The sequence below is a fragment of the Balaenoptera ricei genome, chromosome 19 (genome assembly GCF_028023285.1).
Source record: "Balaenoptera ricei isolate mBalRic1 chromosome 19, mBalRic1.hap2, whole genome shotgun sequence".
Taxonomy (NCBI): Eukaryota; Metazoa; Chordata; class Mammalia; order Artiodactyla; family Balaenopteridae; genus Balaenoptera; species Balaenoptera ricei.
In genome coordinates, this window is record NC_082657.1 from 44,762,633 (window position 1) to 44,785,166 (window position 22,534).

The following is a 22,534-nucleotide window of genomic DNA, read 5'->3' on the forward strand; positions in this document are numbered from 1 at the left end:
CGCGTCCCCTGAATTGGAAGGTGGACTCTTAATCACTGGACCACCAGGGAATTCCCCAGGTAATTTTGCATTTAAACGGATCTTTTACCCATGTATGATTTTGTAATAACATCAGGCATCCGTCATTTGAAAAATATTAACTCACTGAGTTATGTCTGTCTTCCAAATACTGACAAATTTCATTTTGTAACATTAAAAAATCATGTTTGTTAGTATCATCACAAATCTCATCAGAGAGATCTTTAGGTTTTGGAATCTATCAAGTTCATGGTGGCAAATACAAGTTTATCAAAATTCTAATTTCAGCTTGGAAGCTCATATGTTATAATTGACAACAGTTGCTGTCACTTGTCTTCCTGAGGTGACAGCCTCACTTTCTTTATTTTCAAGGAAATGTCTGCCAACTATTCAAGTCTGAATAACCATAGTATGTCAGATTTTTCAGGTAAAAATGGTGTTCTAAAAAAAAAAGGGGGGGGGTTAGTTAAGCTGGCATCTCAAAATCCACACAAGTGTTTTCCCTCAAGGCATCCACCATACTTCAGTATTAAGCAGAAGTACTTCATGCGTACTTCCCATTTAGTCACACAATATAAAAAAGACGTACTCAAGCGTCAAGATTTACTAAAATTAACCCTTTTTATTGCTTTTTCGAGGGCATTCTTAAGAGAAAGTGGCTTTTTTTTTTAACTGCAAGCATACAATGGTGACGAATACAATGACTAAGAATGAAGTTTGATGCCACTGCCTTGACTCATCCTAAGGCCTCAGTAGTTTTTGCCTTTACACAGTACGTGCAAATATCAACACAGCAAAAAGAGCTATTAATGTTCTAATATTATTATGAAAATAATTTTTTAAAATAGTTTTGAGTTTGTGGACCCCTGTACATGTCTCAGGGACCTCCAGGGGTGTAGGGACCATGTTTTGAGAACTGTTACATTTTGTTATGACATCTTTTAGCTTTTGAAATTTGTTTTGAAATACTAAGTTAAAATTTTCATTTGTTTTGTGGATGTATCTTTTTGGAGTGCTTTCATTCTTTAAGGATGCTATTCTGCTCTTTTTTCTTTTTTGTTTTAATAACCTCATATAAAATTTAACTGTAAACCTTTTCTGTCTCTTTGTTAAAGTGCATTACGTTTTCTATACTTTTAGATGGGAAGAGTGGGCCAGAATAGCTTTTCTAGTTTCAAGGTTTTGGAGCTCCCTCTTCTGTTGTGTTCACAAAGTACTAAAAACAGGGCTTTAAGCTTCCGGAGAACTGCCATCTCTGCTTCCCTCCCTGACTTGTATCTGGACCTTCTCTTTCTTTTGAACCTATTGTCTCTATCCCTTTCAATGTGGATTCTACTCCCACTGATTTCTCTCAGGGATGAGTCTTGCCTTGAAAGGGATCTTCAGTTTCATACTTTTTATAGTTTATAGGTCCTAGACTGCTCCAGTCTGCTCCAGCACTTTAAGAGCTTATTTCAATGCAATCCCCTGGCAGTCACCAGCAAATGGGATTCTGCAGACACTCCTTCCAGTTTTGGTTGCTGTTCTCATTTTGGCCCACCACACTTGCCAGTGAGCTCCTATTGGCAGTTTTGAGATTCTCCTCTTTTCAGTGCTGTTAGAAGTCTAGTTGACATATATGTATGTATGTACATATGTATGTGTATATATATATAGTATATATACACATATACCCACATATGTACATATACACACACATATATATTCTTTAAAACACAGTCACACACACACAGACACAGAGTCATACTTTTCCCTCACTTAATGTCTTGGAGATCTTTCCATATGAGCATCTACAAATCTACCTCATTCTTTTTAATGACTGCATAACAATAATTAACATATATATAGCACCACGTGTCAGGCACTATTCTAAGTTTTGTATACACACACATATATATGTATATATCTTTATATACACACATATATATATTCATTTAATCCCTACAACATCTTGTGAGGTAAGTACTGTTATTATCTCCATTTTACAGATAAGGAAACCGATGCACAGAGAAGTTAAGTGACTTGTACAAGGTCACAGATCTAGTACATTGTCCATTGTATCAATGAACTGCTGCTTAAGCCATCTAGTTCTACTCTTCTCCTGATGGGCTCTTTAACAATTTTCTTTTTCTCCTTTTCCTCTCTCCCTCCCTCCCTCCCTTCCTTCCTTCCTTCCTCCTAAAACTTTCCTGTGATTGACATCCTTTTGGTCTACGTTATATATCCTGGCAAAATGTTGTGAGTATTATCTATAGGGCTGAATCCTCGCAGTGGGATTGCTGAATTTGTTTGTTTGTTTTGAGAACTTTTGGAGACTTTTACTACATCCTTCAGGGTAATTAGAGAACTCAAGGGTTCTGTAAAACCAAGGCTTGGCGTCACTGCATAAGACCATATTGATGCTTTTAAAAGGATGATCTGATCTTCTTATGAGCCTTGAATGTAGGCTCTTTCACAGATGAGATACGGGAGGAAGGAAGGCCTGTTTTCAGTGACTCTGCTCTTTATCCAAGCAGAGATCATAATATATCTACTGATGATCTCTTTTCAGAACTGGTGGAGTCTCTTTCATTGCAGGGATCTTACGCTGGAAAAATCCATTCCATTGGTGATGCCTTCAGAAATTTTAAAAGTCTCCGATCCTTAGATTTATCAAGAAATTTGATCACTAGCCTGAAGGTAAGTTCTGTATTCTATGACCAGTCTGTTTATTTTTTTGATGAGAAGAAATAAAAGATAGATATATCAGCCTGGGGAATATAGCATCTTCCTTTTAAATGTTTCCAAACTAAATTTTACTATTCACTGTAAAATTATTTTATGTTTGACATTTTTTTATTATAAAATATTGGGAAAAAATTCCTTTTATACTGAGAGAAAACTATATTAAACTATCACTGCCTAGGGCAATAGTACAATTTTTTTTTTAATTTTTTAAAAAAATTTATTTATTTATTTATTTATTTATGGCTGTGTTGGGTCAATAGTACAATTTTTAATGTGTGTTAAAAAATTATGAGGAGCACTGTTAAAAGTACAGATTCTTGGGAATTCCCTGGTGGTCCAGTAATTAGGACTCTGTGCTTTCACTGCTGAGGGCGTGGGTTCAATCCCTGGTCAGGGAACTAGGATTCTACAAGCCATGCGGCATGGCCAAAAAAAAATAATAATAATAATCAATAAATATATAATAATAATAATAATAAGAGTACAGAGTCTTAGTCCCTATTCCGAGAGAGACTCTAAGTTAATAAATCTGTGGTGGGTCCAGGACATTCCCAGGGGATTCTGATGATGTTGGTGCGTGGCCTAAGTTGCTACTGTGAGTTTTTTCTAGGAGGGGGAGGAAATGACGGTCTTGAAAACAAAAATTTCCAGGCCAGGAGATGGTGGAGCAGAGGGCAGTTTAGGAAAGTAGGTGGGAGCATGCTTAAGCAGAAAGTGTGAGGATTAGCAAACACACAGAAAGAGCTCTACAAATATAAACACCCACACACACAGAGATGGAAGTTTTATTTTCTTTGCATAGACCCCCAAATGGTATTTCTTCCACTGTTCCCTTTTTGCCCAGCTATGGGGCTGTCTTGATAAAGCCCTTCTGTGCAAGACTGAAGGTGAAAGACTTACAGATTCTATCCAGGATTGGTTAATGATCTGGATTATTCCTCCAGTTTTGCATTTCTTAGGGGAAACTTGTTCAACAACACAAACTAGACCCAATCTCAAGGTCTAAAACTAAGGGCCCCGAAAGAAGAAATCCAAGCTAGATCAAATTTCCAACTAGGATTCTAAAAGCAGAAATTCCAAGTTGAACTAGGTCTTTAGACTCTTTGATAACAGCCCTTTGTATTTGGCCCACAAATTTCAGAAAGTATTAGTACAGAGTTATTTAGGTCTCCTCTTCTCATATGTATTTTTATCTGATTGTTCTTTTCAGACTAAAAAAAACTGAGTGAACATTGCTGTCATTTACTTTTGTACTCTCTTTTGTTCCATTTCTGTAAATTGGCTGAAAACTGTTGTGAAGATTAATCAAATTAGCACGTGTAATCAAATATTACACATATAAGACTCCTGTAGTGTTTGGCATATAGGAAGCACTTAATAAATGTTAGTTTTACAAATTTTTTTACATCTATGATTTATCTGCATGTATTCATCTCTAGCAGCTCTGAATCATTTTGCTTAATTTTCCCAAGGGAGAAATGTTTTGTGTTTAGTTCTAGTGTAGCGTTGGGGAATACATGAATTTATGCCAACTGGGAAACATGAGAGGAGGATAAGAATTGTTCCCCTGACTTTTACAATGAGACATTAAAAGATTACTTGAGCTGGGACATCAGACACATTTAAAGACAGTCCTAATGGTGTACTGCCCTGAGAGTGAGGCCAAAAGCACTGATAAATATTCCCAACCATTGACCCTTTCACAATGTAGAAGTTAGTGGAACTGAAAAAAGCCAGAAAGAAATGCATCCAACTGTAAACAGTGTTCTATTCAGAAATGTTTTGAATATATCTTTGAGTTTTCTAAACTTCCTGCAATTATAAAAAGGTTAATTTTAAATGAGAGGAGAATAAAAACATTATTTTATAAATACATGATGGAAAATAATTTTACCTTTCTGAAATAACTCTCAATGACAGAGTTCCTTTTATGGTAACCATTTTTACTACTAACAGTATGTGATTATACATATATGTACATGTTTTGAAATATTGTCCTGAAATTTAGTGTTGGGCACAAGCACCTAACTAGCCAAATACATGAAAATTAAACAATTATTTTCGATAGTAGGTTTTAGCAAAGGAGAAAAATTGTGGCTTTTCCTCTCCAGTGTCCCAGTTCTGATTGTACTGTTGCTAGAGAAGTGGGGGAAGGGGGCGGGGTTGCTAAGTCCACAGAAATAGAACAGAAGAAGGCAGAGCATTTCTACCAAGAAGAACTGACTGATTGGAGGATGGGGAGCTTGTGGGGTGGCAGTAACTCTGAAGGGGGAAACAAGGACAAAAGGGGCTCCAGACTGGTCCAGGAGGGAAGACTTGGAGATCGCATTGTTTTGTTTTGCCATATAGTCCATTCACCCTAAAAGTTAGGTCTTGAGATATAAGAACATATACACACTTAATTTTTTTCCCTGCCTTTCTCCCCAGAACCATCTCTCTTTTGCCTCCCTCCCTCCCTCTTTTAAATTGAGGTGCTCCTGGGGTCAGGAGAGTGGTTATAGCAAGGGTGAGAGAAGTGCAAAAGTGACTTGGCTTGGCTACCACTGAGAAGGATTGGATTGGGAGAGTGATGGGGGGCAACAGAAGTAGAGAGCTGACCGCAGATATTTGGATGTCAGAGCTTATAAAGGAGGAAATGTATGATATCTATGAATTATTTAATGTATAGCACATCCAGTACCCATGGGCTGCAGCATTCTTATTCTCAGGCAACTAAATGGGAATTTCAACCCTGCCTTTCTCATAGGTGTCTCAGGTAACTGTTTAAGGATGGAAAGTAATAGTTGTATTTCCATCTTTATCTGTGAGATTCCTAGTGCTTCCCAATGTGCAGTTTCACAATGTAGTCTTTTCCTTGCAGGGCATCCAGTATTTATGTTCACTCCAAGACCTGAATTTATATTATAACAACATTCCTTCATTAGTGGAGGTGTCCCGCCTACAGCCTTTACCCTTCCTCAAAGAACTAGATTTGAGACTCAATCCTGTTGTCAGGAAAGATACAGATTATAGGCTCTTTGCTGTGTACACGCTACAAACTCTGGAGAAACTGGGTGAGACCCTCCTCCCCTGTTCTTTGCCCCAGAATCTTACTTTAAACCAGCTGCCTCCTAACCTTTTGGATGTTGGCCCAGAGTGTGCACTGGCAGGATATATTTGTTTATTAGTCAATATTTATGTAACTCTTTTGTTTTGGCAGGATGTATGACGAGTCCTTTTATTGTTTATTGAATGACAATCTACGATTTTATCAGTTACTTCCAGCTTTAGTTTTCTTCAGTTGATGGTTTCACCACCACTTCCTCCCCAACAAAAAGTTTCCAGGTTGAGATTTATTTTTCCAGGTGCCCCAACTTTGTAACTGAATTAGCAACAGAAAACGAATACAACAACTCTTTGGGGCTTAGTTGTCAAGGAACAATAAATATTCCTTTAAATGAGTTAGTCTGTATTTCTTTATAATTTTATTGTTGAGTATACATTTCTTGTTGATATAAACTTCTATGTTACATGCCCCTGGGAAAGTTATTATAGAGGAACTAAGAAAAGTCTTTCAGAAATGGTATAACTTTCAGCCTTAAGATTAGGCCATTTGGATTGTTTGCTGACCAAGCTGTACTTTGCTGCAGAGGTAGTTACACTTACGTGGCAGTTGTTGCTATGGTGTCCCTGTAGTCTCCCTGAGTTACTAGTGCTCCAGTGACAACATAATAGCATTATTCTGTGACCCATCTCTAACAAAAGATGAGACTGATCTTTAGTTTTTACTCTGTGAATATGCTTTTCTGACCCATTACTGTTTACTCCAAAAAGAAACATGCTCAGACCACGGTTTTTGCCTCTAGATGACCGAGCCGTACGAGAAAGTGAGAGAAAGGCTGCCAAGCTGCATTTTAGTCAGTTGGGTAACAATGAAAATTTTCTTTTAGAGGTGGAAAAAAGGTAAGAAGAATTTTTACAAAAATTTTTTTTAGTTTGGTTCTGGACAGAGAATAGTGAATTCCTGCTTAACTTTCTTCATTTTGCAGCAGAAATCTCTACAAGTTGTAAGAATCCTCAGATCAGAAATGAAAGTATCTATGCAACATTTTGAGATTTGTCTGGGGTGAGAATCTGGCCCTCAGTGGTACATTTCTGCTTTCTTGAACTATTGGGTCTTCTTTGGATAAAATCGTTGTACATTCTCTAAAGTTGTTGTTCAAAGTTTATAGATAGGGATATTATGGGATTACTTATCATCCCCATAAATGTATACCAACCCTTTCTTGGTAGAGTTATAAATCAGTACATGGTCTTTTCCCATTGAATTAGGAGGATTACGTTACCATGGGCAGGGTCGTTAGAGATAAATTTGTTAAAGAATGATAAGGGAAGCATTTCTGTACAAAACCAAAAGTAAATGGACCTTTAAGCTCTAAAGTATCTGAATGGTAGATTTTTTTCTATTTCTTATTACCAAAATTCTATCAAAGTAAGGTACCATATCTTCTACCCCAAAACTCATGCTTTTAAAAAAAAGTTGCTTTATTATTTTTGAAAAATAGAAGTTTATTATAAACAATTTAAATAATACAGAAGTACAGGGAAAAAAAGTCAAAATCACCCCATATTTTGCTACCGAGTTAACTACTAGTAATGTTTGGTATACATCCTTCCAGACATCTGTGTACCTATATACACATGTAGATGTAACTATTAGTACTTTTTTCTGATGGTAAAAGTAATGTGGGTTTACTGTTGAGAATATGGAAAGTAGAGAAAAAAACAAGGAATAAGCCACTCATAATCCCACTACCCAGAAATAAATACTAATTATATTATGGTAAATATCCTCTTAGTCTTAGGTATATGTATGTGTGTGTGTGTGTGTGTGTGTGTGTGTGTTTTGTGTGTGCATGTTTATATATTATAACAATATATAACATTATATATTATATAATCAATATGTAAATATAAAATAATAAATATATTACATTTATTTTATAGTAATTTTCTTCCTATACATACCATTTTTAATTTGATAAAATATGAAAATATCCACACAACATTAAATATTCTTCCCCAGAATGTTTTTTATTTGTTTACTTCTTTATTGTCTTTCCCCTCCACTAGACCATAGCTCCATGAGAACAAAGACCTTGCTTGTCTTGTTTACTGCAGTATCCCTAGTGCCTAGAACAATGTCTGGCCCGTATAAGGTGCTAAGGAGTAATTTGTTGAATGATGAATGAATGAAGTCAGTGCCTGCTGGCCTGGGATCTTGCTCTTTTCCACTGACGTTGCCTGTCTCTGCTCTGATCCATTATATATTTTATAATGTAATCCTCAGAGAGCAGCCTTAGTTCCCTATTTTTTTAAGCTCCCTTTTTTTTTTTTAAACGTCTTTATTGGAGTATAATTGCTTTACAATGGTGTGTTAGTTTCTGCTTTATAACAAAGTGAATCAGTTATACATATACATATGTTCCCATATTTCTTCCCTCTTGCATCTCCCTCCCTCCCACCCTCCCTATCCCACCCCTCTAGGTGGTCACAAAGCACCGAAGCTCCCTTTTTTTTAAAGTCAAGTTTATTGAGGTTAATTTACACAGACTAAAATTCACCCTGCGGTAGAAAGAAATGGAATATGTCTTAAAAATTATTTGTGCATGTACTTTGTAAATTAATTCCTATTTTATATGCATTGGGGTACCTTGTTTACTATAGAAATCCAAAGATGAGTTAATGTATAACTGAATAAACTTACTAGTGAGGCAAATAATTTTCACCACTATATTTCTGTTTAGTTACCTTATAGTGACTGCAAAAACAGAGGTAAAATGTTGCTCAAGTGCCCGGTATTAACATTAATACTTTATAAGCTCTCCAACCTTGGGTGGAGGTTTTTTTTTTAAAACCTTTCTGAGTCCCAGGTCCCCCAACCTATAAAATGGTGATAATAGATTAATAGGAGAGCTTTTATGATTAAATGAAATGGTGGGTGTAAAGTGCCTGGCTTATAGTCTAGGCTGTCTGTACTTACTGTATTTCCCAATCTGTACTTCCCAATCTTACTATACTGCATCAACCAAGTGCAAACACTTGCCTTTCTTGTCTCTTTTTCAAACTAATAGCTATAGTTGTCTCCATTATAATTCTTGGTAGAAGAACGTTCTTTTCTGTGTCCTAACTATGAGTTTTTTAATACAAAAGAAAATATTATTATTTTATAATATGAAATACTATTCCCTCAATCACCCAGACCTAAGTTTGTGTCAAGAAAACAGAGTAAGTTCTGAACTTTCTGGCTTTCATGCTTTAAAAGCTGAACTATAGTGTCTTTCTCTCTCATTATTCCCAATGAAAATATGACTTTTTAAAAAATAGCTTTAACTGAAATATTTGTGAAAATAATATGTTCTAGAGCATTTGAAAAAAAAAAATCTGATCACCCTGAAATAATGTTTTCTAAATAGCCTTTACTGGTGCTCTCAGAAACTTCTTTTGAGTTTTAAATAAATTATTCGATCTTCTCTAGGGAGAAGACAGTGAAAAACTGTGTAGCAAATGAGAGCACTGCATCAAAAGTCAGCACTGATGTTGATAACAGGATTGAAACTGGTAAGTTTTTCCTTTCTGATCACAAAACGATTAAAACATTAGTTGTTTCTGTTTTCATGGCCAATCTTGAGTAGGATGAAGACAAAATAGTTGAGAAATAACACACATTTGAAGAAAGCACAAGATTTACTGGCTTGTATTTTTCCTCTTTTCTTTCACTGCCAGAAGGGCCCTATTTACTGAGCAGGCCTAAGCCAAAACCCATCAAAGTGCACAAGCTGTACTCAGAGAGTTCAATTTCACTTACATCACTTTATATCATTAGGACATCCTAAAAATTGCATTGCCGATCTCCACAGGATTCATTAACCAGAGACTCAGGACTCATCTGCATCAATGCAGCTCACACCCTTAGCCTTCTGGGCTTCTCCACCTTGAACCTTTGCAGCTACAGAATCTCTTGTGTTTGTGCTATATTCTTGGGGATTGTTGCCCGTACACACTATTGGTAATCCAATGTAAATAAAGTGGTTATGCCACATTAATGGTCATGCCACAGGCTAGGAGAAAGCTTTCCACTGGAGAAATTGCATTCAGTGTGCCCTTATAGATTAATTTGGTACTCATCAGATGACCTTTTAATTGAGAAAACTTTCTTTTGTATCAAGGTCTCTGTCCCTTTGAAGGGTCTATTGAATTATATACAAACTCTAAAAATTAATCCTTAAAATCTCAACAATAACTAATAGATTGACTATGTAGCTTAGACATTAAGGGTTTTCAGTTTGTAACATACAGTATTTTATTTCCTGACTTCTTATCTATCCATGTAGACTTTAATTGACAAGTTATTTTCACAGTATTTCATGGTAAAATAAACCATAGTGAGGTATGATTTTTATTTTCCTTTCTTGGAAGTCTCAGCACATGTAAGTCATGGACCATGGATTGCTCTACTTCCTCTTAAATAACATTTTTTATATTTCAAAATTGATGAAATTCTATTGTAATAATTTTGGAAAATACTGAAAAGCATGAAGAACAATATTTTAATCACTCAGAACCCTGTCCCGGGCTTCCCTGGTGGCGCAGTGGTTGAGAATCTGCCTGTTAATGCAGGGGACACGGGTTCGAGCCCTGGTCTGGGAAGATCCCACATGCCACGGAGCAGCTGGGCCCGTGAGCCACAACTACTGAGCCTGCGCGTCTGGAGCCTGTGCCCCGCAACGGGAGGGGCCGCGATAGTGAAAGGCCCGCGCACCGCGATGAAGAGTGGCCCCCGCTTGCCGCAACTAGAGGAAGCCCTCGCACGAACCGAAGACCCAACACAGCCAAAAATAAATAATAAATAAATAAATAAAGTAGCTATAAAATTAAAAAAAAAAAAAACAACCCTGTCCCCTAAAGAGAATCCCAGTTAATTTGGTATATAGCTTTCCTGGTTTTTTTCTAGGTACAAGCATTTATATATCCATTTCCAGAAAGACAAAGATACACTAAAGCATAATTTGACTGCCTTTTTTTGTATGAGCTGAGTTAAACTTCATTTATATCATATTACATCATTAGCACACACAGAGTCACTCCATGAATTAAAACGTTTTAAAGTGCACGGTCTTTACTGAGAACAAACTGCTTTACTAGACACAGGGCCCATTTCTAAAGGTTCTTGGAAGCTCCAGCTGTTGCTGGAATTTTTTTTAATGTAAAATTTATTTTGCCATGTTGAAACGTTAAAGAGCTTTGCTTTCCCCTGAAAATTATGTTTGTGCTAGATCCCTGGGGAGTGTTGCCTGTAAGCACTGTTGGTAATCCAATATGACTAAAGTAGTTATACCACGTTAATGGTCGTGCCACAGGCTAGGAGAAAACTTTCTGTAAAATATTTCCCACTAGCTCAATTGTTCAAAACAGTGCTTTCTACCAATCATTTAGGATGGCAGGGAAACTCACTGTCATGGATCCTCATCCTAGTCTCCTAACCACATAAGCTTTGACTCTTTCAAAGTTCCCTCTCTCTTTTCCCATACCCCTAAAATAAGCATACCTAGGCTATGCCTTCAGACTCTCTTCTTTCTCTACTCTTTGCCCTATTGATCTCATCTATTTCCACAGCTTGCTTTATTTCCTCCCTGTAGATGACTCTTAAATATGTTGGTCTAGCTTTGACAACTTGTACCAGTTTCTCTGCACCAGTACCCCATTTCTGTTGACCAACTATTAATATACACTTGGAATCACCACTGAATAATTTTCCAGCCCCTCAAGCTAAACATGTTTAAAAACCAAATGAACCCCTTTCCTCCAGCCCTAAACAGCTCTTAGAGTTTCATTAGTGTTACCACCACTTTCCCATTACTGAGGCTCAGAACCAGAGCAGGGTTTGATGCTGCCCCTCCCCTAAAGTCCAGCTGAATGTTCATACCTTAGACTATGATTCACAATTAACAAGCCTTCTTTTCCCTTTCCTAATAGTCTCTTAACAGGCATGCCTATCATTTACTGAGTATAGACTCTGGGCCAGGCCCTGTGTATTATCTCATTTAATCCTCACAACAATCTTGAAGGTGGTTATAATTATCCTTGTTTTACACATGAGGAAACTGAGGCCCAAAGAGGTGAAATAACTTGCTCTAATTATACAGTAAGTGGTAGAGCTGGGATGCAAACTCTAGTCCATCTGTCATCAAAGTCTTCTTAAACATTACACCATGCTGCCTCCCAGTCTCTTCTTTCATTCTCTTAAAACTCAGCTGTGATTATTATACTTGCCTGCTCAAAAACTTGCATGACTCCCACTCATCTACTGAATTAAGAGTCCTTAATCTGACCCACAGGGCTTCTCTAAACGGTGGCTGCAGGTTATCTCTTCAACCTACCCTGAAACCTTATCTCCTGTTTCTCAACTACAATATCCAATGCTTCAATCAAACCAAACCACTCCCTCCTCCTCACATAGTTCTTCCTTTTTCTCTCTTCTGCCCCTGAACTAATGCTGTCCCTTCTGCTTGGAATGCTTGAATCAAAATCCTGATCTTTCTTTATGACCCAACTCAAAGTCCATTCTTTTTAGTGAAATTTTTTGATTCCTCGACCAAAAGTTTTTCCTTTTTTTGTAAACTCACATAATTTATCTTCTAGAACATATATTCTGGAAATAGAAAATGCAGCCATTCCCTGAATCACTTGCAACATAATTAGGATAATGAGACAAACATGAAAGAGCTAAGTAACACAATTTCAGGCAATGCATATGAAAACGTCAAATGAATGATACAGATCAGTATTCCTCAAACTCAGGGTTGTGGACTCCTAGTCCAGGGATATATCTTAGAGGTCCATAGGCAGTGTGAGACCCTTTAATTTTGTGCTTTTGTTTGATGCAGTTTTGAAAAATATTTAAAAGATGTAAAAGCAAAAATACTCTTTTGCAGTATTAGTCTGCTTTTTAAAAAATAGAATATTTTTTAGAACAGCTTTAGATTCACAGCAAAACTGAACAGAAGTACAGAGTTCCATATACCTCCTGCCTCCACACATGCAAGTCCTCCCCCATTACCAACATCGGCATCAGAGTGGTGCTTTTGTTAGAACTGATGAATCTACAGTGACACATCATCACCCAAAGTCCTTAGTTTACTTTAGGGTTCATTCTTGGTGTTGTACATTCTATGGATTTGGCAAATGTATGACATGTATTTGCCATTTTAGTATCACACAGAATAGTTTCACTGCCCTATACTCTGTGCTCACCTAGCCATCCCTTTCTCCCCTTCTAACCCCTGGCAACCACTGATCTTTTTACCATCTCCATATTTTTTTTAATAGATTTATTTATTTTTATTTATTTTTGGCTGCGTTGGGTCTTTGTTTCTGCTCACAGGCTTTCTCTAGTTGTGGCGAGTGGGGGCTACTCTTCATTGCGGTGCGTGGGCTTCTTGTTGTGGTGGCTTCTCTTGTTGCAGAGCACGGGCTCTAGAGTGCAGGCTCAGTTAGTTGTGGCACGTTTTGTTTATCCATTTATTTGTTGATGGACACTTGGGTTGCTCCCATGTTTTAGCTATTGTGAATAATGCTGCTATGAACATGGGTATACACATATCTTTCAAGACCCTGCTTTCACTTCTTTGGGGTTTGCACCCAAAAGTGAAATTACTGGATCATATAGTAATTTTATTTTTAATTTTTTTAAGGAACTGCCATACTGTTGTCCATAGCAGCTATACCATTTTATATTCCCACCAACAGTATGCAAGAGTTCTGATTTCTCTACATCCTTACCATTTGTTATTTTCTGTTTTTTTTATAGTAGCCATCCTAATGGGTGTGAGGTGGTATCTTGTATTTTTAATTTGTATTTCCCTAATGATCAGTGATGTTGAGTATTTTTTTGTGTGCTATTGGCCATTTGTATATCTTCATTTGGAGAAATGTCTATTCAGGTCCTTTGTTATTGAATCAGGTTGTTTGTTTTTTTTGTTGTTGAGTGTTAGCAGTTCTCTGTATATTCTAGCTCTTAATCCCTTATCAGATATATGATTTGCGAATATTTTCTCCCATTCTGTGGGTTGTCTTGTTACTCTGTGGATATTGTTTTTAGACGCACAAAATTTTTAATTTTTTAAAATAAATTTATTTATTTTATTTATTTTTGGCTGCGTTGGGTCTTTGTTGCTGTGTGCGGGCTTTCTCTAGTTGCTGCGAGCAGGGGCTACTCTTCGTAGCAGTGCGCGGGCTTCTCATTGCGGTGGCTTCTCTTGTTGCGGAGCACGGGCTCTAGGCACGCGGGCTTCAGTAGCTGTGGCACGTGGGCTCAGTAGTTGTGGCTCGCGGGCTCTAGAGCACAGGCTCAGCAGTTGTGGCGCACAGGCTTAGTTGCTCCGCGGCATATGGGATCTTCCTGGACCAGGGCTTGAACCCGTGTGCCCTGCATTGGCAAGCGGATTCTTAACCACTGTGCCACCAGGGAAGCCCCTTAATTTTTCATGATGTTCAATTTGTCTATTTTTTCTTTCGTTGCTTTGCTTTTGGTGTCACGTTGCCAAATCCAGTGTCATGAAGCATTTTCCCTATGTTTTCTTCTAAGAGTTTTATAGTTTAAGGTGTTACATTTAGGTCTTTGGTCCATTCTGAGTTAATTTTTGTGTATGTGTTAGGTAAGGGTCCAGCTTAATTCTTTTGCATGAGGAATGAGGGATGGGTAGCTGCTACTTTGCTAAGAACTGAAATTAAGCAAAATTAACCCTAATTTACCTTCCACATCTTCCCCCAGAAGTTGCAAGTCTTCAATAGACTCCAGAATTCCAAAATAGTTACGACAGAATTCTGCCAGTGCAGTTGTTGCCTAGGTGGGAGACAGATGCAAGATGCTTCTTACTCTGCCATCTTCCCCTGTCTCCACAGTTTTGCCTTTTCCAGAATGTCATATAGTTGGAATCGTACAGTATGTAGCCTTTTCAGATTGGCTTCATCTACTTAGTAATATGCATTGAAGTTTCCTCCGTATTTTTTCATGGCTTGGTAGCTACTTTCTTTTTAGTGCTTAATAATATTCCATTATTATTATCTGGAATATTTGTTCATCCATTCACCTACTGAAGAACATCTTGATTGTTCCCAGGTTTTGGCAATTATGAAAAAAGCTGCTATAGACATCTATTTGCAGGTGTTTGTAGGGACATAAGCTTTCAACTCCTTTGGGTAAATACCAAGTGTTTAGTTTTATAAGAAATTGCCAAACTGTCACCCAATATAATCTGCTTTTTAAAATATCTTTTTATACACTGAGTTTCTTAAATTGAAGTTTCTCAGACTGGATTCATATTCTCAGAGTTTATGAGGATGTTGAGTTTGAGAAACACTAATGTAGATGGGCATATGCTATAGAGGCTCAGGGTGTGCTAGGAGCAAATGAGGAAAGGTTTTGTGGCAGGTAGAAGTTCATTTCTCCCTCATATAGAAATCCAGATGTTGGCAGTCTAGGGATGTTATTGGGGGTTCTAAGAGGTGAATAAAGGATATAGTGGAGGGCAACTGGCAATCTCTGACACAATGGATGTGAGAGCAATTCAGCGAATAAGTGTATATCTACTGGAAAATCCTGTGTTAGAGGCTAGGCGCATTAGGAAATGACACAACAGTGTCAGATCTTCAGATACTCCCACACCAGAGAGATTTATCATAGCTATTAGGTTACAAGTCAGGCTGAGACATGAGTTCGACTGTGATAGAGATAAAGAACTATGGGGGAGAGGCACTAGCAGTTAGTACTGACTGGGGACCTGGGGAAAGACTTCACAAAAAGGAGACATTTAGGTTAGGCATTCAAATAGAATTCATTGGACATAGTTGGGCGTTCAGTGCATAGAGAAGTAGAAAAAACAGGTGTGACAGATTAGGAAATTGACTCAGCTTGTGACTGGAGCTAAGGTGCTTGACTAAAGCCAAGTTGCAAAGGGCCTCTTTACTAAACATTTTCATTTTATTCTCTTGAAAATGGGTAGCAAAGGTGTTTTAGGTGGTAAGCATGATTAAATGTGTGACTTAGAGAGATAACTCTAAATTGGAACAGTAGTCCCAATGGGAGATAGTAAGGACATGTCCTGACATAGGGCAATAATAGCAGTGTGAATGCAAATGAGGAGGTACAGATTGATAAAATCCTTGAGGATATGAAAAGAAAACTTGGAGATAAAACATTAAGTGTTTTTACCTGCAATGTTTTGCTAAGGAGTCCAAACTCCAAAGAGTTGAATTTTGAATGAAATACATATCACATATTTAAGGGGGAAAAACACAAGGTTACTTAGGCAGTCTGTTCATGGTGGGAAAAAACTATAATTTCCTTTCATTATTATCATATCTACAATGGCTACCATATATTAATATATATTATATATACTATAATATATATTATAATTTATATATACTAATAATATATGATAATATATATCATATATATTACTTCAAGAGTCGGGGATTAAGTTGTCCTCGTTGGGGATAAGCAATTTAAAGAAAATGGCAAATCTTTATTTATTCTGGGTTTTTTTGTTTTGTTTTGTTTTAAATATTTATCTATTTATTTATTTGGCTGCGCTGGGTCTTAGTTGCAGCATGCAGGATCTTCATTGCCACGTGTGGGATCTTTAGTTGTGGCATGCGGACTCTTAGTTGCAGCATGGGGATCTAGTTTCCTGACCTGGGATCGAACCTGGGCCCCCTGCATTGGGAGTGTGGAGTCTTAACCACTGGATCACCAGGGAAATCCCCTTCATTTATTTTGGAGGCTAGTGCTAGACCCATTATTTCTGCTCTCAAAATTTTATCTCAGTGGAATCTAGGGTACAAGATGTTTATTAGAGATCAATATCAAAAGGAAGGGGAGGAAGGAGAGTTGAGCAGAGGGACAGCTCTAGAGCAAGGACTGCCCCTGGGCCCCATTTGGTCACTGCATATGGACTGCCTCTGGAAGGGCATGACATCAGGAGGTAGTTCTCTGTAGCTGAGACACACTCTGAAGAGTAAATCAAGTCCTCCTTGAAAGGGATCTGGGTAGTGCGTCTCTGTTTCTACCTCAGATGGGTTGCAAGGTTTTTGGCCAAATGTGTGAAGCAGGGCCTCATCCATCTAAGATTACTGGTAATTGAAGTAGCCAACTATTAATTCTTTGCCACCAGCATCAGCATTATAAAGCCATTTCTCTGTCATTAAAAATATAAAACAATTTTCAGTGGTAAAATGATAATGAATTATGGTCCTATCACATTGGTTAAATGGGTATAAAAACCTGGGCTGGACAACAATGTCATAAATACATTTGCTTTTGGAATTAAGTGTTGGATATATTTTACATCTGAAGAAAAAGAAGAAAATAAATTGAAGTATAAGACAAGAAAAAAATTATCTCAGAATGCAAATTGTTTCTTTTTCCTGATTTTTCCTGACTGTGGTACATGACATGCTTAGTCATAATGTAGCAGAGCAAGGTGTCAGTTTATCTTTTTCAGGAGTGAGCGTATATCTTGAATATGACACCAAAAGTGTAACAACCAAAGAAAAAATAGTTGAGTCACACTTTATAAAAATTTAAAACTTTTGTGCTTCAAAGGACACTATCAAGAAAGTAAAAAAAGCTGGGGAATTCCCTGGCAGTCCAGTGGTTAGGACTTCGTGCTTCCACTGGAGGGAGCATGGGTTCCAACCCTGGTTGGGGAACTTACAAGATCCCTCATGCCGCGCGGTGTGGCCAAAATAATAATAATAATAATTAATTAATTAAAAAAACAAAGAAAGTAAAAAAGCAACCCACAGAATGGGAGACAATATTTGCAAATCATATATCTGACAAGGGTCTAGTATCCATTCTATACAAAAAAACTCTTACAAATCAATAACAAAAAGACAACCCAATTAGAAAATGGGCAAAAGATTGAATAGACATTTCTCTAAAGAAGTTATGCAACTAGCCAACAAGCACATGAAAGATGTTCAACATCACTAGCCATCAGGGAAATGCAAATCAAAACCACAAGGAAGATACCATTTCACACCCACTAGGATGGCTAGAATCAAACGGACAGATAACAAGTGACAGCAAAGATGTGGAGAAATTGGAACCCTCATACATTTCTGGTGGGAAAAGAAAATGGTATAGCTTCTTTGGAAAACAATTTAGAAGTTCCTCAAAAAGTTAGAGTTACCATTTGACCCAGCAATTCCGCTGCTAGATATATACCCAAGAGAAATGAAAGCATATGTCCACACAAAGACTTGTACAGGAATGAAATCAGCATTATCCATAATAGCCAAAAAGTCTATCAACTGATGAATGGAGAAACAAAATAATGGCATATCCATATAAGGCATATTTTTCAGCCTAAAAAGTATTGAAGTACTGATACATGCTACAATGTTTATCTTGAAAGCATCATGCTACTTGACAGAAACCAGATACAAAAGGTCAAACATATTATTCCATCTACATGAAATGTCCAGAATAAGCAAATCCTATTTGATGCTTGCTAGGGGCTGGTGGGGAGGAGAGAATTGAGAGTGACAGTTAATTTGGTTTGTTTTGGGGTGAGGAAAGTGAAGGTGGTGATGGTTGTACAACTTTGTGAATACAGTAAAAATCACTGAATTGTATACTGTAAAAGGGTGACTTATATGGCATGTACATTATATCTCAATTAAAATAACGATTCCCCCCACCAAAAAAAAGTGATTCTATAGAATTTGATAATTGATTGACATTTGAGATGAGTGAGAGAACATCAAAGAACAAGTTTCTATCTTGAGGGATTGGGTCAATAGTAATGCCAGTATTAAGACCAGGGTTAGGGATGGAAGTGGGGACCATCAGCAGAAGTAGGCCTGGAAGTGAAGATTATGAGTTCGATTTAGAAAATACTTGTGAATTCTCTGGTGGTCCAGTGGTTAGGACTCAGCACTTTCACTGCTGGGCCCGGATTCAATCCGCGGTCGGGGAATTAAGATCCCACAAGACGTGCGGTGTGGCCAAAAAAAAAAAAAAAAAAAAGAAAATACTGACTTTTTAGTTGTCTATAAGGCACTCTTTGGGGGGCAGTTCAAAAAACTTAAGTCTGGACATGAAATGACAGATCAGAGTTAAGAGATTTAGATTTAGGGTCATCCAGATTTGGGAGATAGCTGACACCAAAGAGAAGGTATGATAGCATTCAGCAAAGAGTTTGGACCTTGGGGGATTTGTTTGAACCAAGAGGTAGGTTGAAAGAAAAAGAACCCGTGAATCTAAAAAAGAGCATTAGCAGGGTAGGAGAAAAACCAGGATGGAGCAGGGTCTTGGACACCTGGGAATTTTGTGTTGTTCTGTAGGAAAGGGGTAAGAGGAGCCTTGAACCCAAAGTCACAGCTTACTAACCATTCTAATTTTCTACTAAGAATCAAGTTAAAATCAGCAATTTCTACTTCACCTTGTTTTGTTTTGTTTTTCCTGTGTTGCTACTGCAAAGGAACCACAGAACATAAACTTTGACAGCTTATATCACTTTGAGAAATACAGTTCTGTCAAGTACAAGGGTGGAAGAACATCTTGTATTGAAGTAGTAGGACATTTCATTCCCAAAAGGCAACTCAGAAATAAGAAGCATTTTAGAGCTCCAAATGGACAGAAGGGCTGGATTTTCAAAAGGCTGGCTTTATTCTCACTCTGTATTCTCAGTTGCCCTGCCTTATAGTAGCTTTCTGTTGCCAGAGCCTGAACATGGGAACTAGCAGAAGAGCACATTGTTTGACTAAGGCCCAAATTTTGGAAACCATCTTAATTCTTATACAATCCTACTAGAGAAAAAAACCTCCCTAAACAAAAACCTCTTATCTTCATCCATGGGTCCCCCAGAAGACCCCAAATCCCAGAATTCTGCAATTAATAAGTATCAATCAAGGATATGCAAAAACTTTTGTACAAGTGTTACAATCTAATAGAAATCCTAACTAACTCTTTTTGAGGTGGCCAGGATAGGATACAGTTTTTGTTTGTTTTTCCTTTCTATTTTTAAAGTTGTTTCTCTAATGATAGGCAAAAAATACTGGGAAACCTAAGGATTTGGCATTCGTTTCTATGAAATAGGTCCTGATTAGTCTTTTTCTTTGAACAAATGAGGAAATCAAGGCAGAAAGAAGCTGGTTTGAAATGATGAAGCTGATTTAAAATGATGAATCACTGCAGACTGTTGATTAAAGCCCTGGAGATGCCTGATGTCAGGAGTCTATTTCCAGCCATCTCCCCCTATAGCTGGAGATTGTTGAATTGGTGTCAAAGTTTATTATATATTCACTTCAGAAGTATGCAAAATATTTGCCTGCTTCTTAATTTCTCTTGAGCATTTCATAATTTATGAAGCCATTTCATATCCATTGTCTTGTTTTAACCTCACCTCAACTCTAAGAGATAGGAAATTTAGATTTTATCATCACTGTTTTACAAGTGGAGAGATTGAGAGAGGTTAAGCAGTTTGTCCAAGTTCACATGGTCTCCAAGTAGTGGCACCAGAACTAACTCTCAATCTTGTGACTTCTCTTCTAGTATCTTTCCATATGACATGTTGCCTTTAAAGTCTGGTCAGTGCTTCATTGTATGCCTTTTCTTTTGACACAGGCTCAAACAAAGGACTTTTTATTCCCTTCCCTAACTGGGAAGTAAAGGATTCCCCAACAAGTACTTCTGTAACCCAGGGCAATGGTATACCAGATCAGAAATTAGACACTTTGCCACTGGGGACACAGGTAATGTACTCACTTTCCTGCTGATCTGTGGACTAGTCAATGATTAATGCTAATAATCCAGTGGACTCTCAATTATTGTGAAGGTCTAAGAGGACTTTTTAAAATTAATTTTTATTGGAGTATAGTTGATTTACAATGTTGTGTTAGTTTCTGCTGTACAACAAAGTGAATCAGTTATACATATACATATATCTACTCTTTTTTAGATTCTTTTCCTGTATAGGTCATTACAGAGTATTGAGTAGAGTTCCCTGTGCTATACAGCAGGTTCTTATTAGTTATCTGTTTTATGTATAGTAGTGTGTATATGTCAATCCCAATCTCCCAATTTATCCCTCTCCCCTTCCCCCTTGGTAACCATTAAGTTTGTTTTCTACATCTGTGACTCTAGTTCTGTTTTGTAAATAAGTTCATTTGTATCATTTTTTTAAGACTCCACATATAAGCTATATATGATATTGTCTTTCTCTGTCTGACTTAAGAGGACTTTTTTGATGAAGGCATGTTAGACACTTTAAAAGGAAAGCACAAGACAGGATGCAAAGGGCCTTCTCCATTAATTTCAATCTCCCCTTTCCCTCTCCCCCAGTACCTGATCAAATGTAGTATATTTATACATATAACTTTAGCACATTTTATGCCAGGCATTTTGGCACTCAAACAGGGATACAACTGTTTTTGTCTGGTTTTCAGTTTTCTCCTCTCTGCCCAATGTCTCCATTTCCTGTTACCTGGCTTCTTTACATTTTCTAACTCTGCCTTTTAATTACTGGATCTTAACATCTCAGGGGTGGCTCTCCCAGCACTGCCTCTTCAATGAAACATAAAAAAAGAAAAGTTAAGGGGTAAAGATGGCATAGAAGTTGTGGGCAATGAAGAGGTAGAGATCATGCAAGATGAGGGAAGAATTAAAAATAAGTTTTTAAAGAAAAAAATTAGTGGGAGTCCATTACTTATTTATATGAATGAATATGATGCAGGAAGCAGAATTGACTACTTCATATTCAACTTCTCCTTTTGTCTGCATTTTTATTGATAAATTATGAGCAATAAGTTTGCTGAAAGTAGCCAGAAGGAGAAAGAAGAGAAGAAAAGGGACTTCCCTGGTGGCACAATGGTTAAGACTCCACGCTCCCAAGGCAGGGGGCCGGAGTTTGATCCCTGGTCAGGGAACTAGATCCCACATGCTTGCTGCACGTAGGAGTTCGCATGCTGCAACTAAGGAGCCTGCCTGCCACAACTAAGACGGGGCCCAAATAAATAAATAAATAAATAAATAAAAGAAGAGAAGGAAAGACTCTGATTAATCCACAATTTGGATAATCAACACTGTACAAAGAAAAAGATAGTAAGATTTCAGGTTGAATTTATAATACCTTCATTTTATAAAAAGACAGATTAACATTTAGTTGGTTTCTTTGTTTTTGGAGATTCTACTTGGGTAATTTAGAAACTATTTCAATTACCATTTTTTTTAAAAAATTGGTATTCTTTTAAAGGAAATGGAGACAAAGTATACTGTAATCTACAGTTAACATTAAATAGCACTTTTTAGATTAAAAAAACTTTGAAATTACTTCTTGAAGTGTGAGAAAAAAGGAAATTGAATAGCCTGCTATATGTCCTCTTAGTTTAAGAAATAGGAAGTAGGATTTCTTTCTCTGCATAACTACCAAAAAGATGCTGAATACTTGAAGATGATTTTGTAAAAAGCAAACTCTAGAAAGCTTTCTACTTTGTATCAATCCTTGCTTAATTATGCCTTAGATTAATTTTCAGCCTATTAAAAAGTCTCAGTAGCTCCTATGGTTGATACTCAGCTTTACTAGAGGTAAAATAAGTGTGGGAGTTCTTTTAGCAGAAATAAGTTGGAAAAGGTGGTACCATCTAACTTCTATGCTGAGTTATCTAAAGCAGAGAAAATACAATATTTCACTGCTTGGTATGTCCTTTACCATCTAAGGATATTTTGTCTTTTCAAGTC

General features: G+C 37.2%; 1 protein-coding gene across 3 annotated transcripts in view; it reads left to right on the plus strand.

The window, feature by feature from the left end:
- LRRC36 (leucine rich repeat containing 36) overlaps positions 1 to 22,534 on the plus strand; it is a 49,951-nt gene that overhangs the window by 9,982 nt on the left and 17,435 nt on the right. For all 3 annotated transcript variants that reach the window (XM_059905190.1, XM_059905191.1, XM_059905192.1), the window contains exons 2-6: positions 2,570 to 2,697; positions 5,606 to 5,798; positions 6,591 to 6,687; positions 9,263 to 9,345; positions 20,423 to 20,550. In XM_059905190.1, coding sequence (XP_059761173.1) covers positions 2,570 to 2,697; positions 5,606 to 5,798; positions 6,591 to 6,687; positions 9,263 to 9,345; positions 20,423 to 20,550 — 629 coding nt within the window. The remainder of the gene's footprint in view (positions 1 to 2,569; positions 2,698 to 5,605; positions 5,799 to 6,590; positions 6,688 to 9,262; positions 9,346 to 20,422; positions 20,551 to 22,534) is intronic.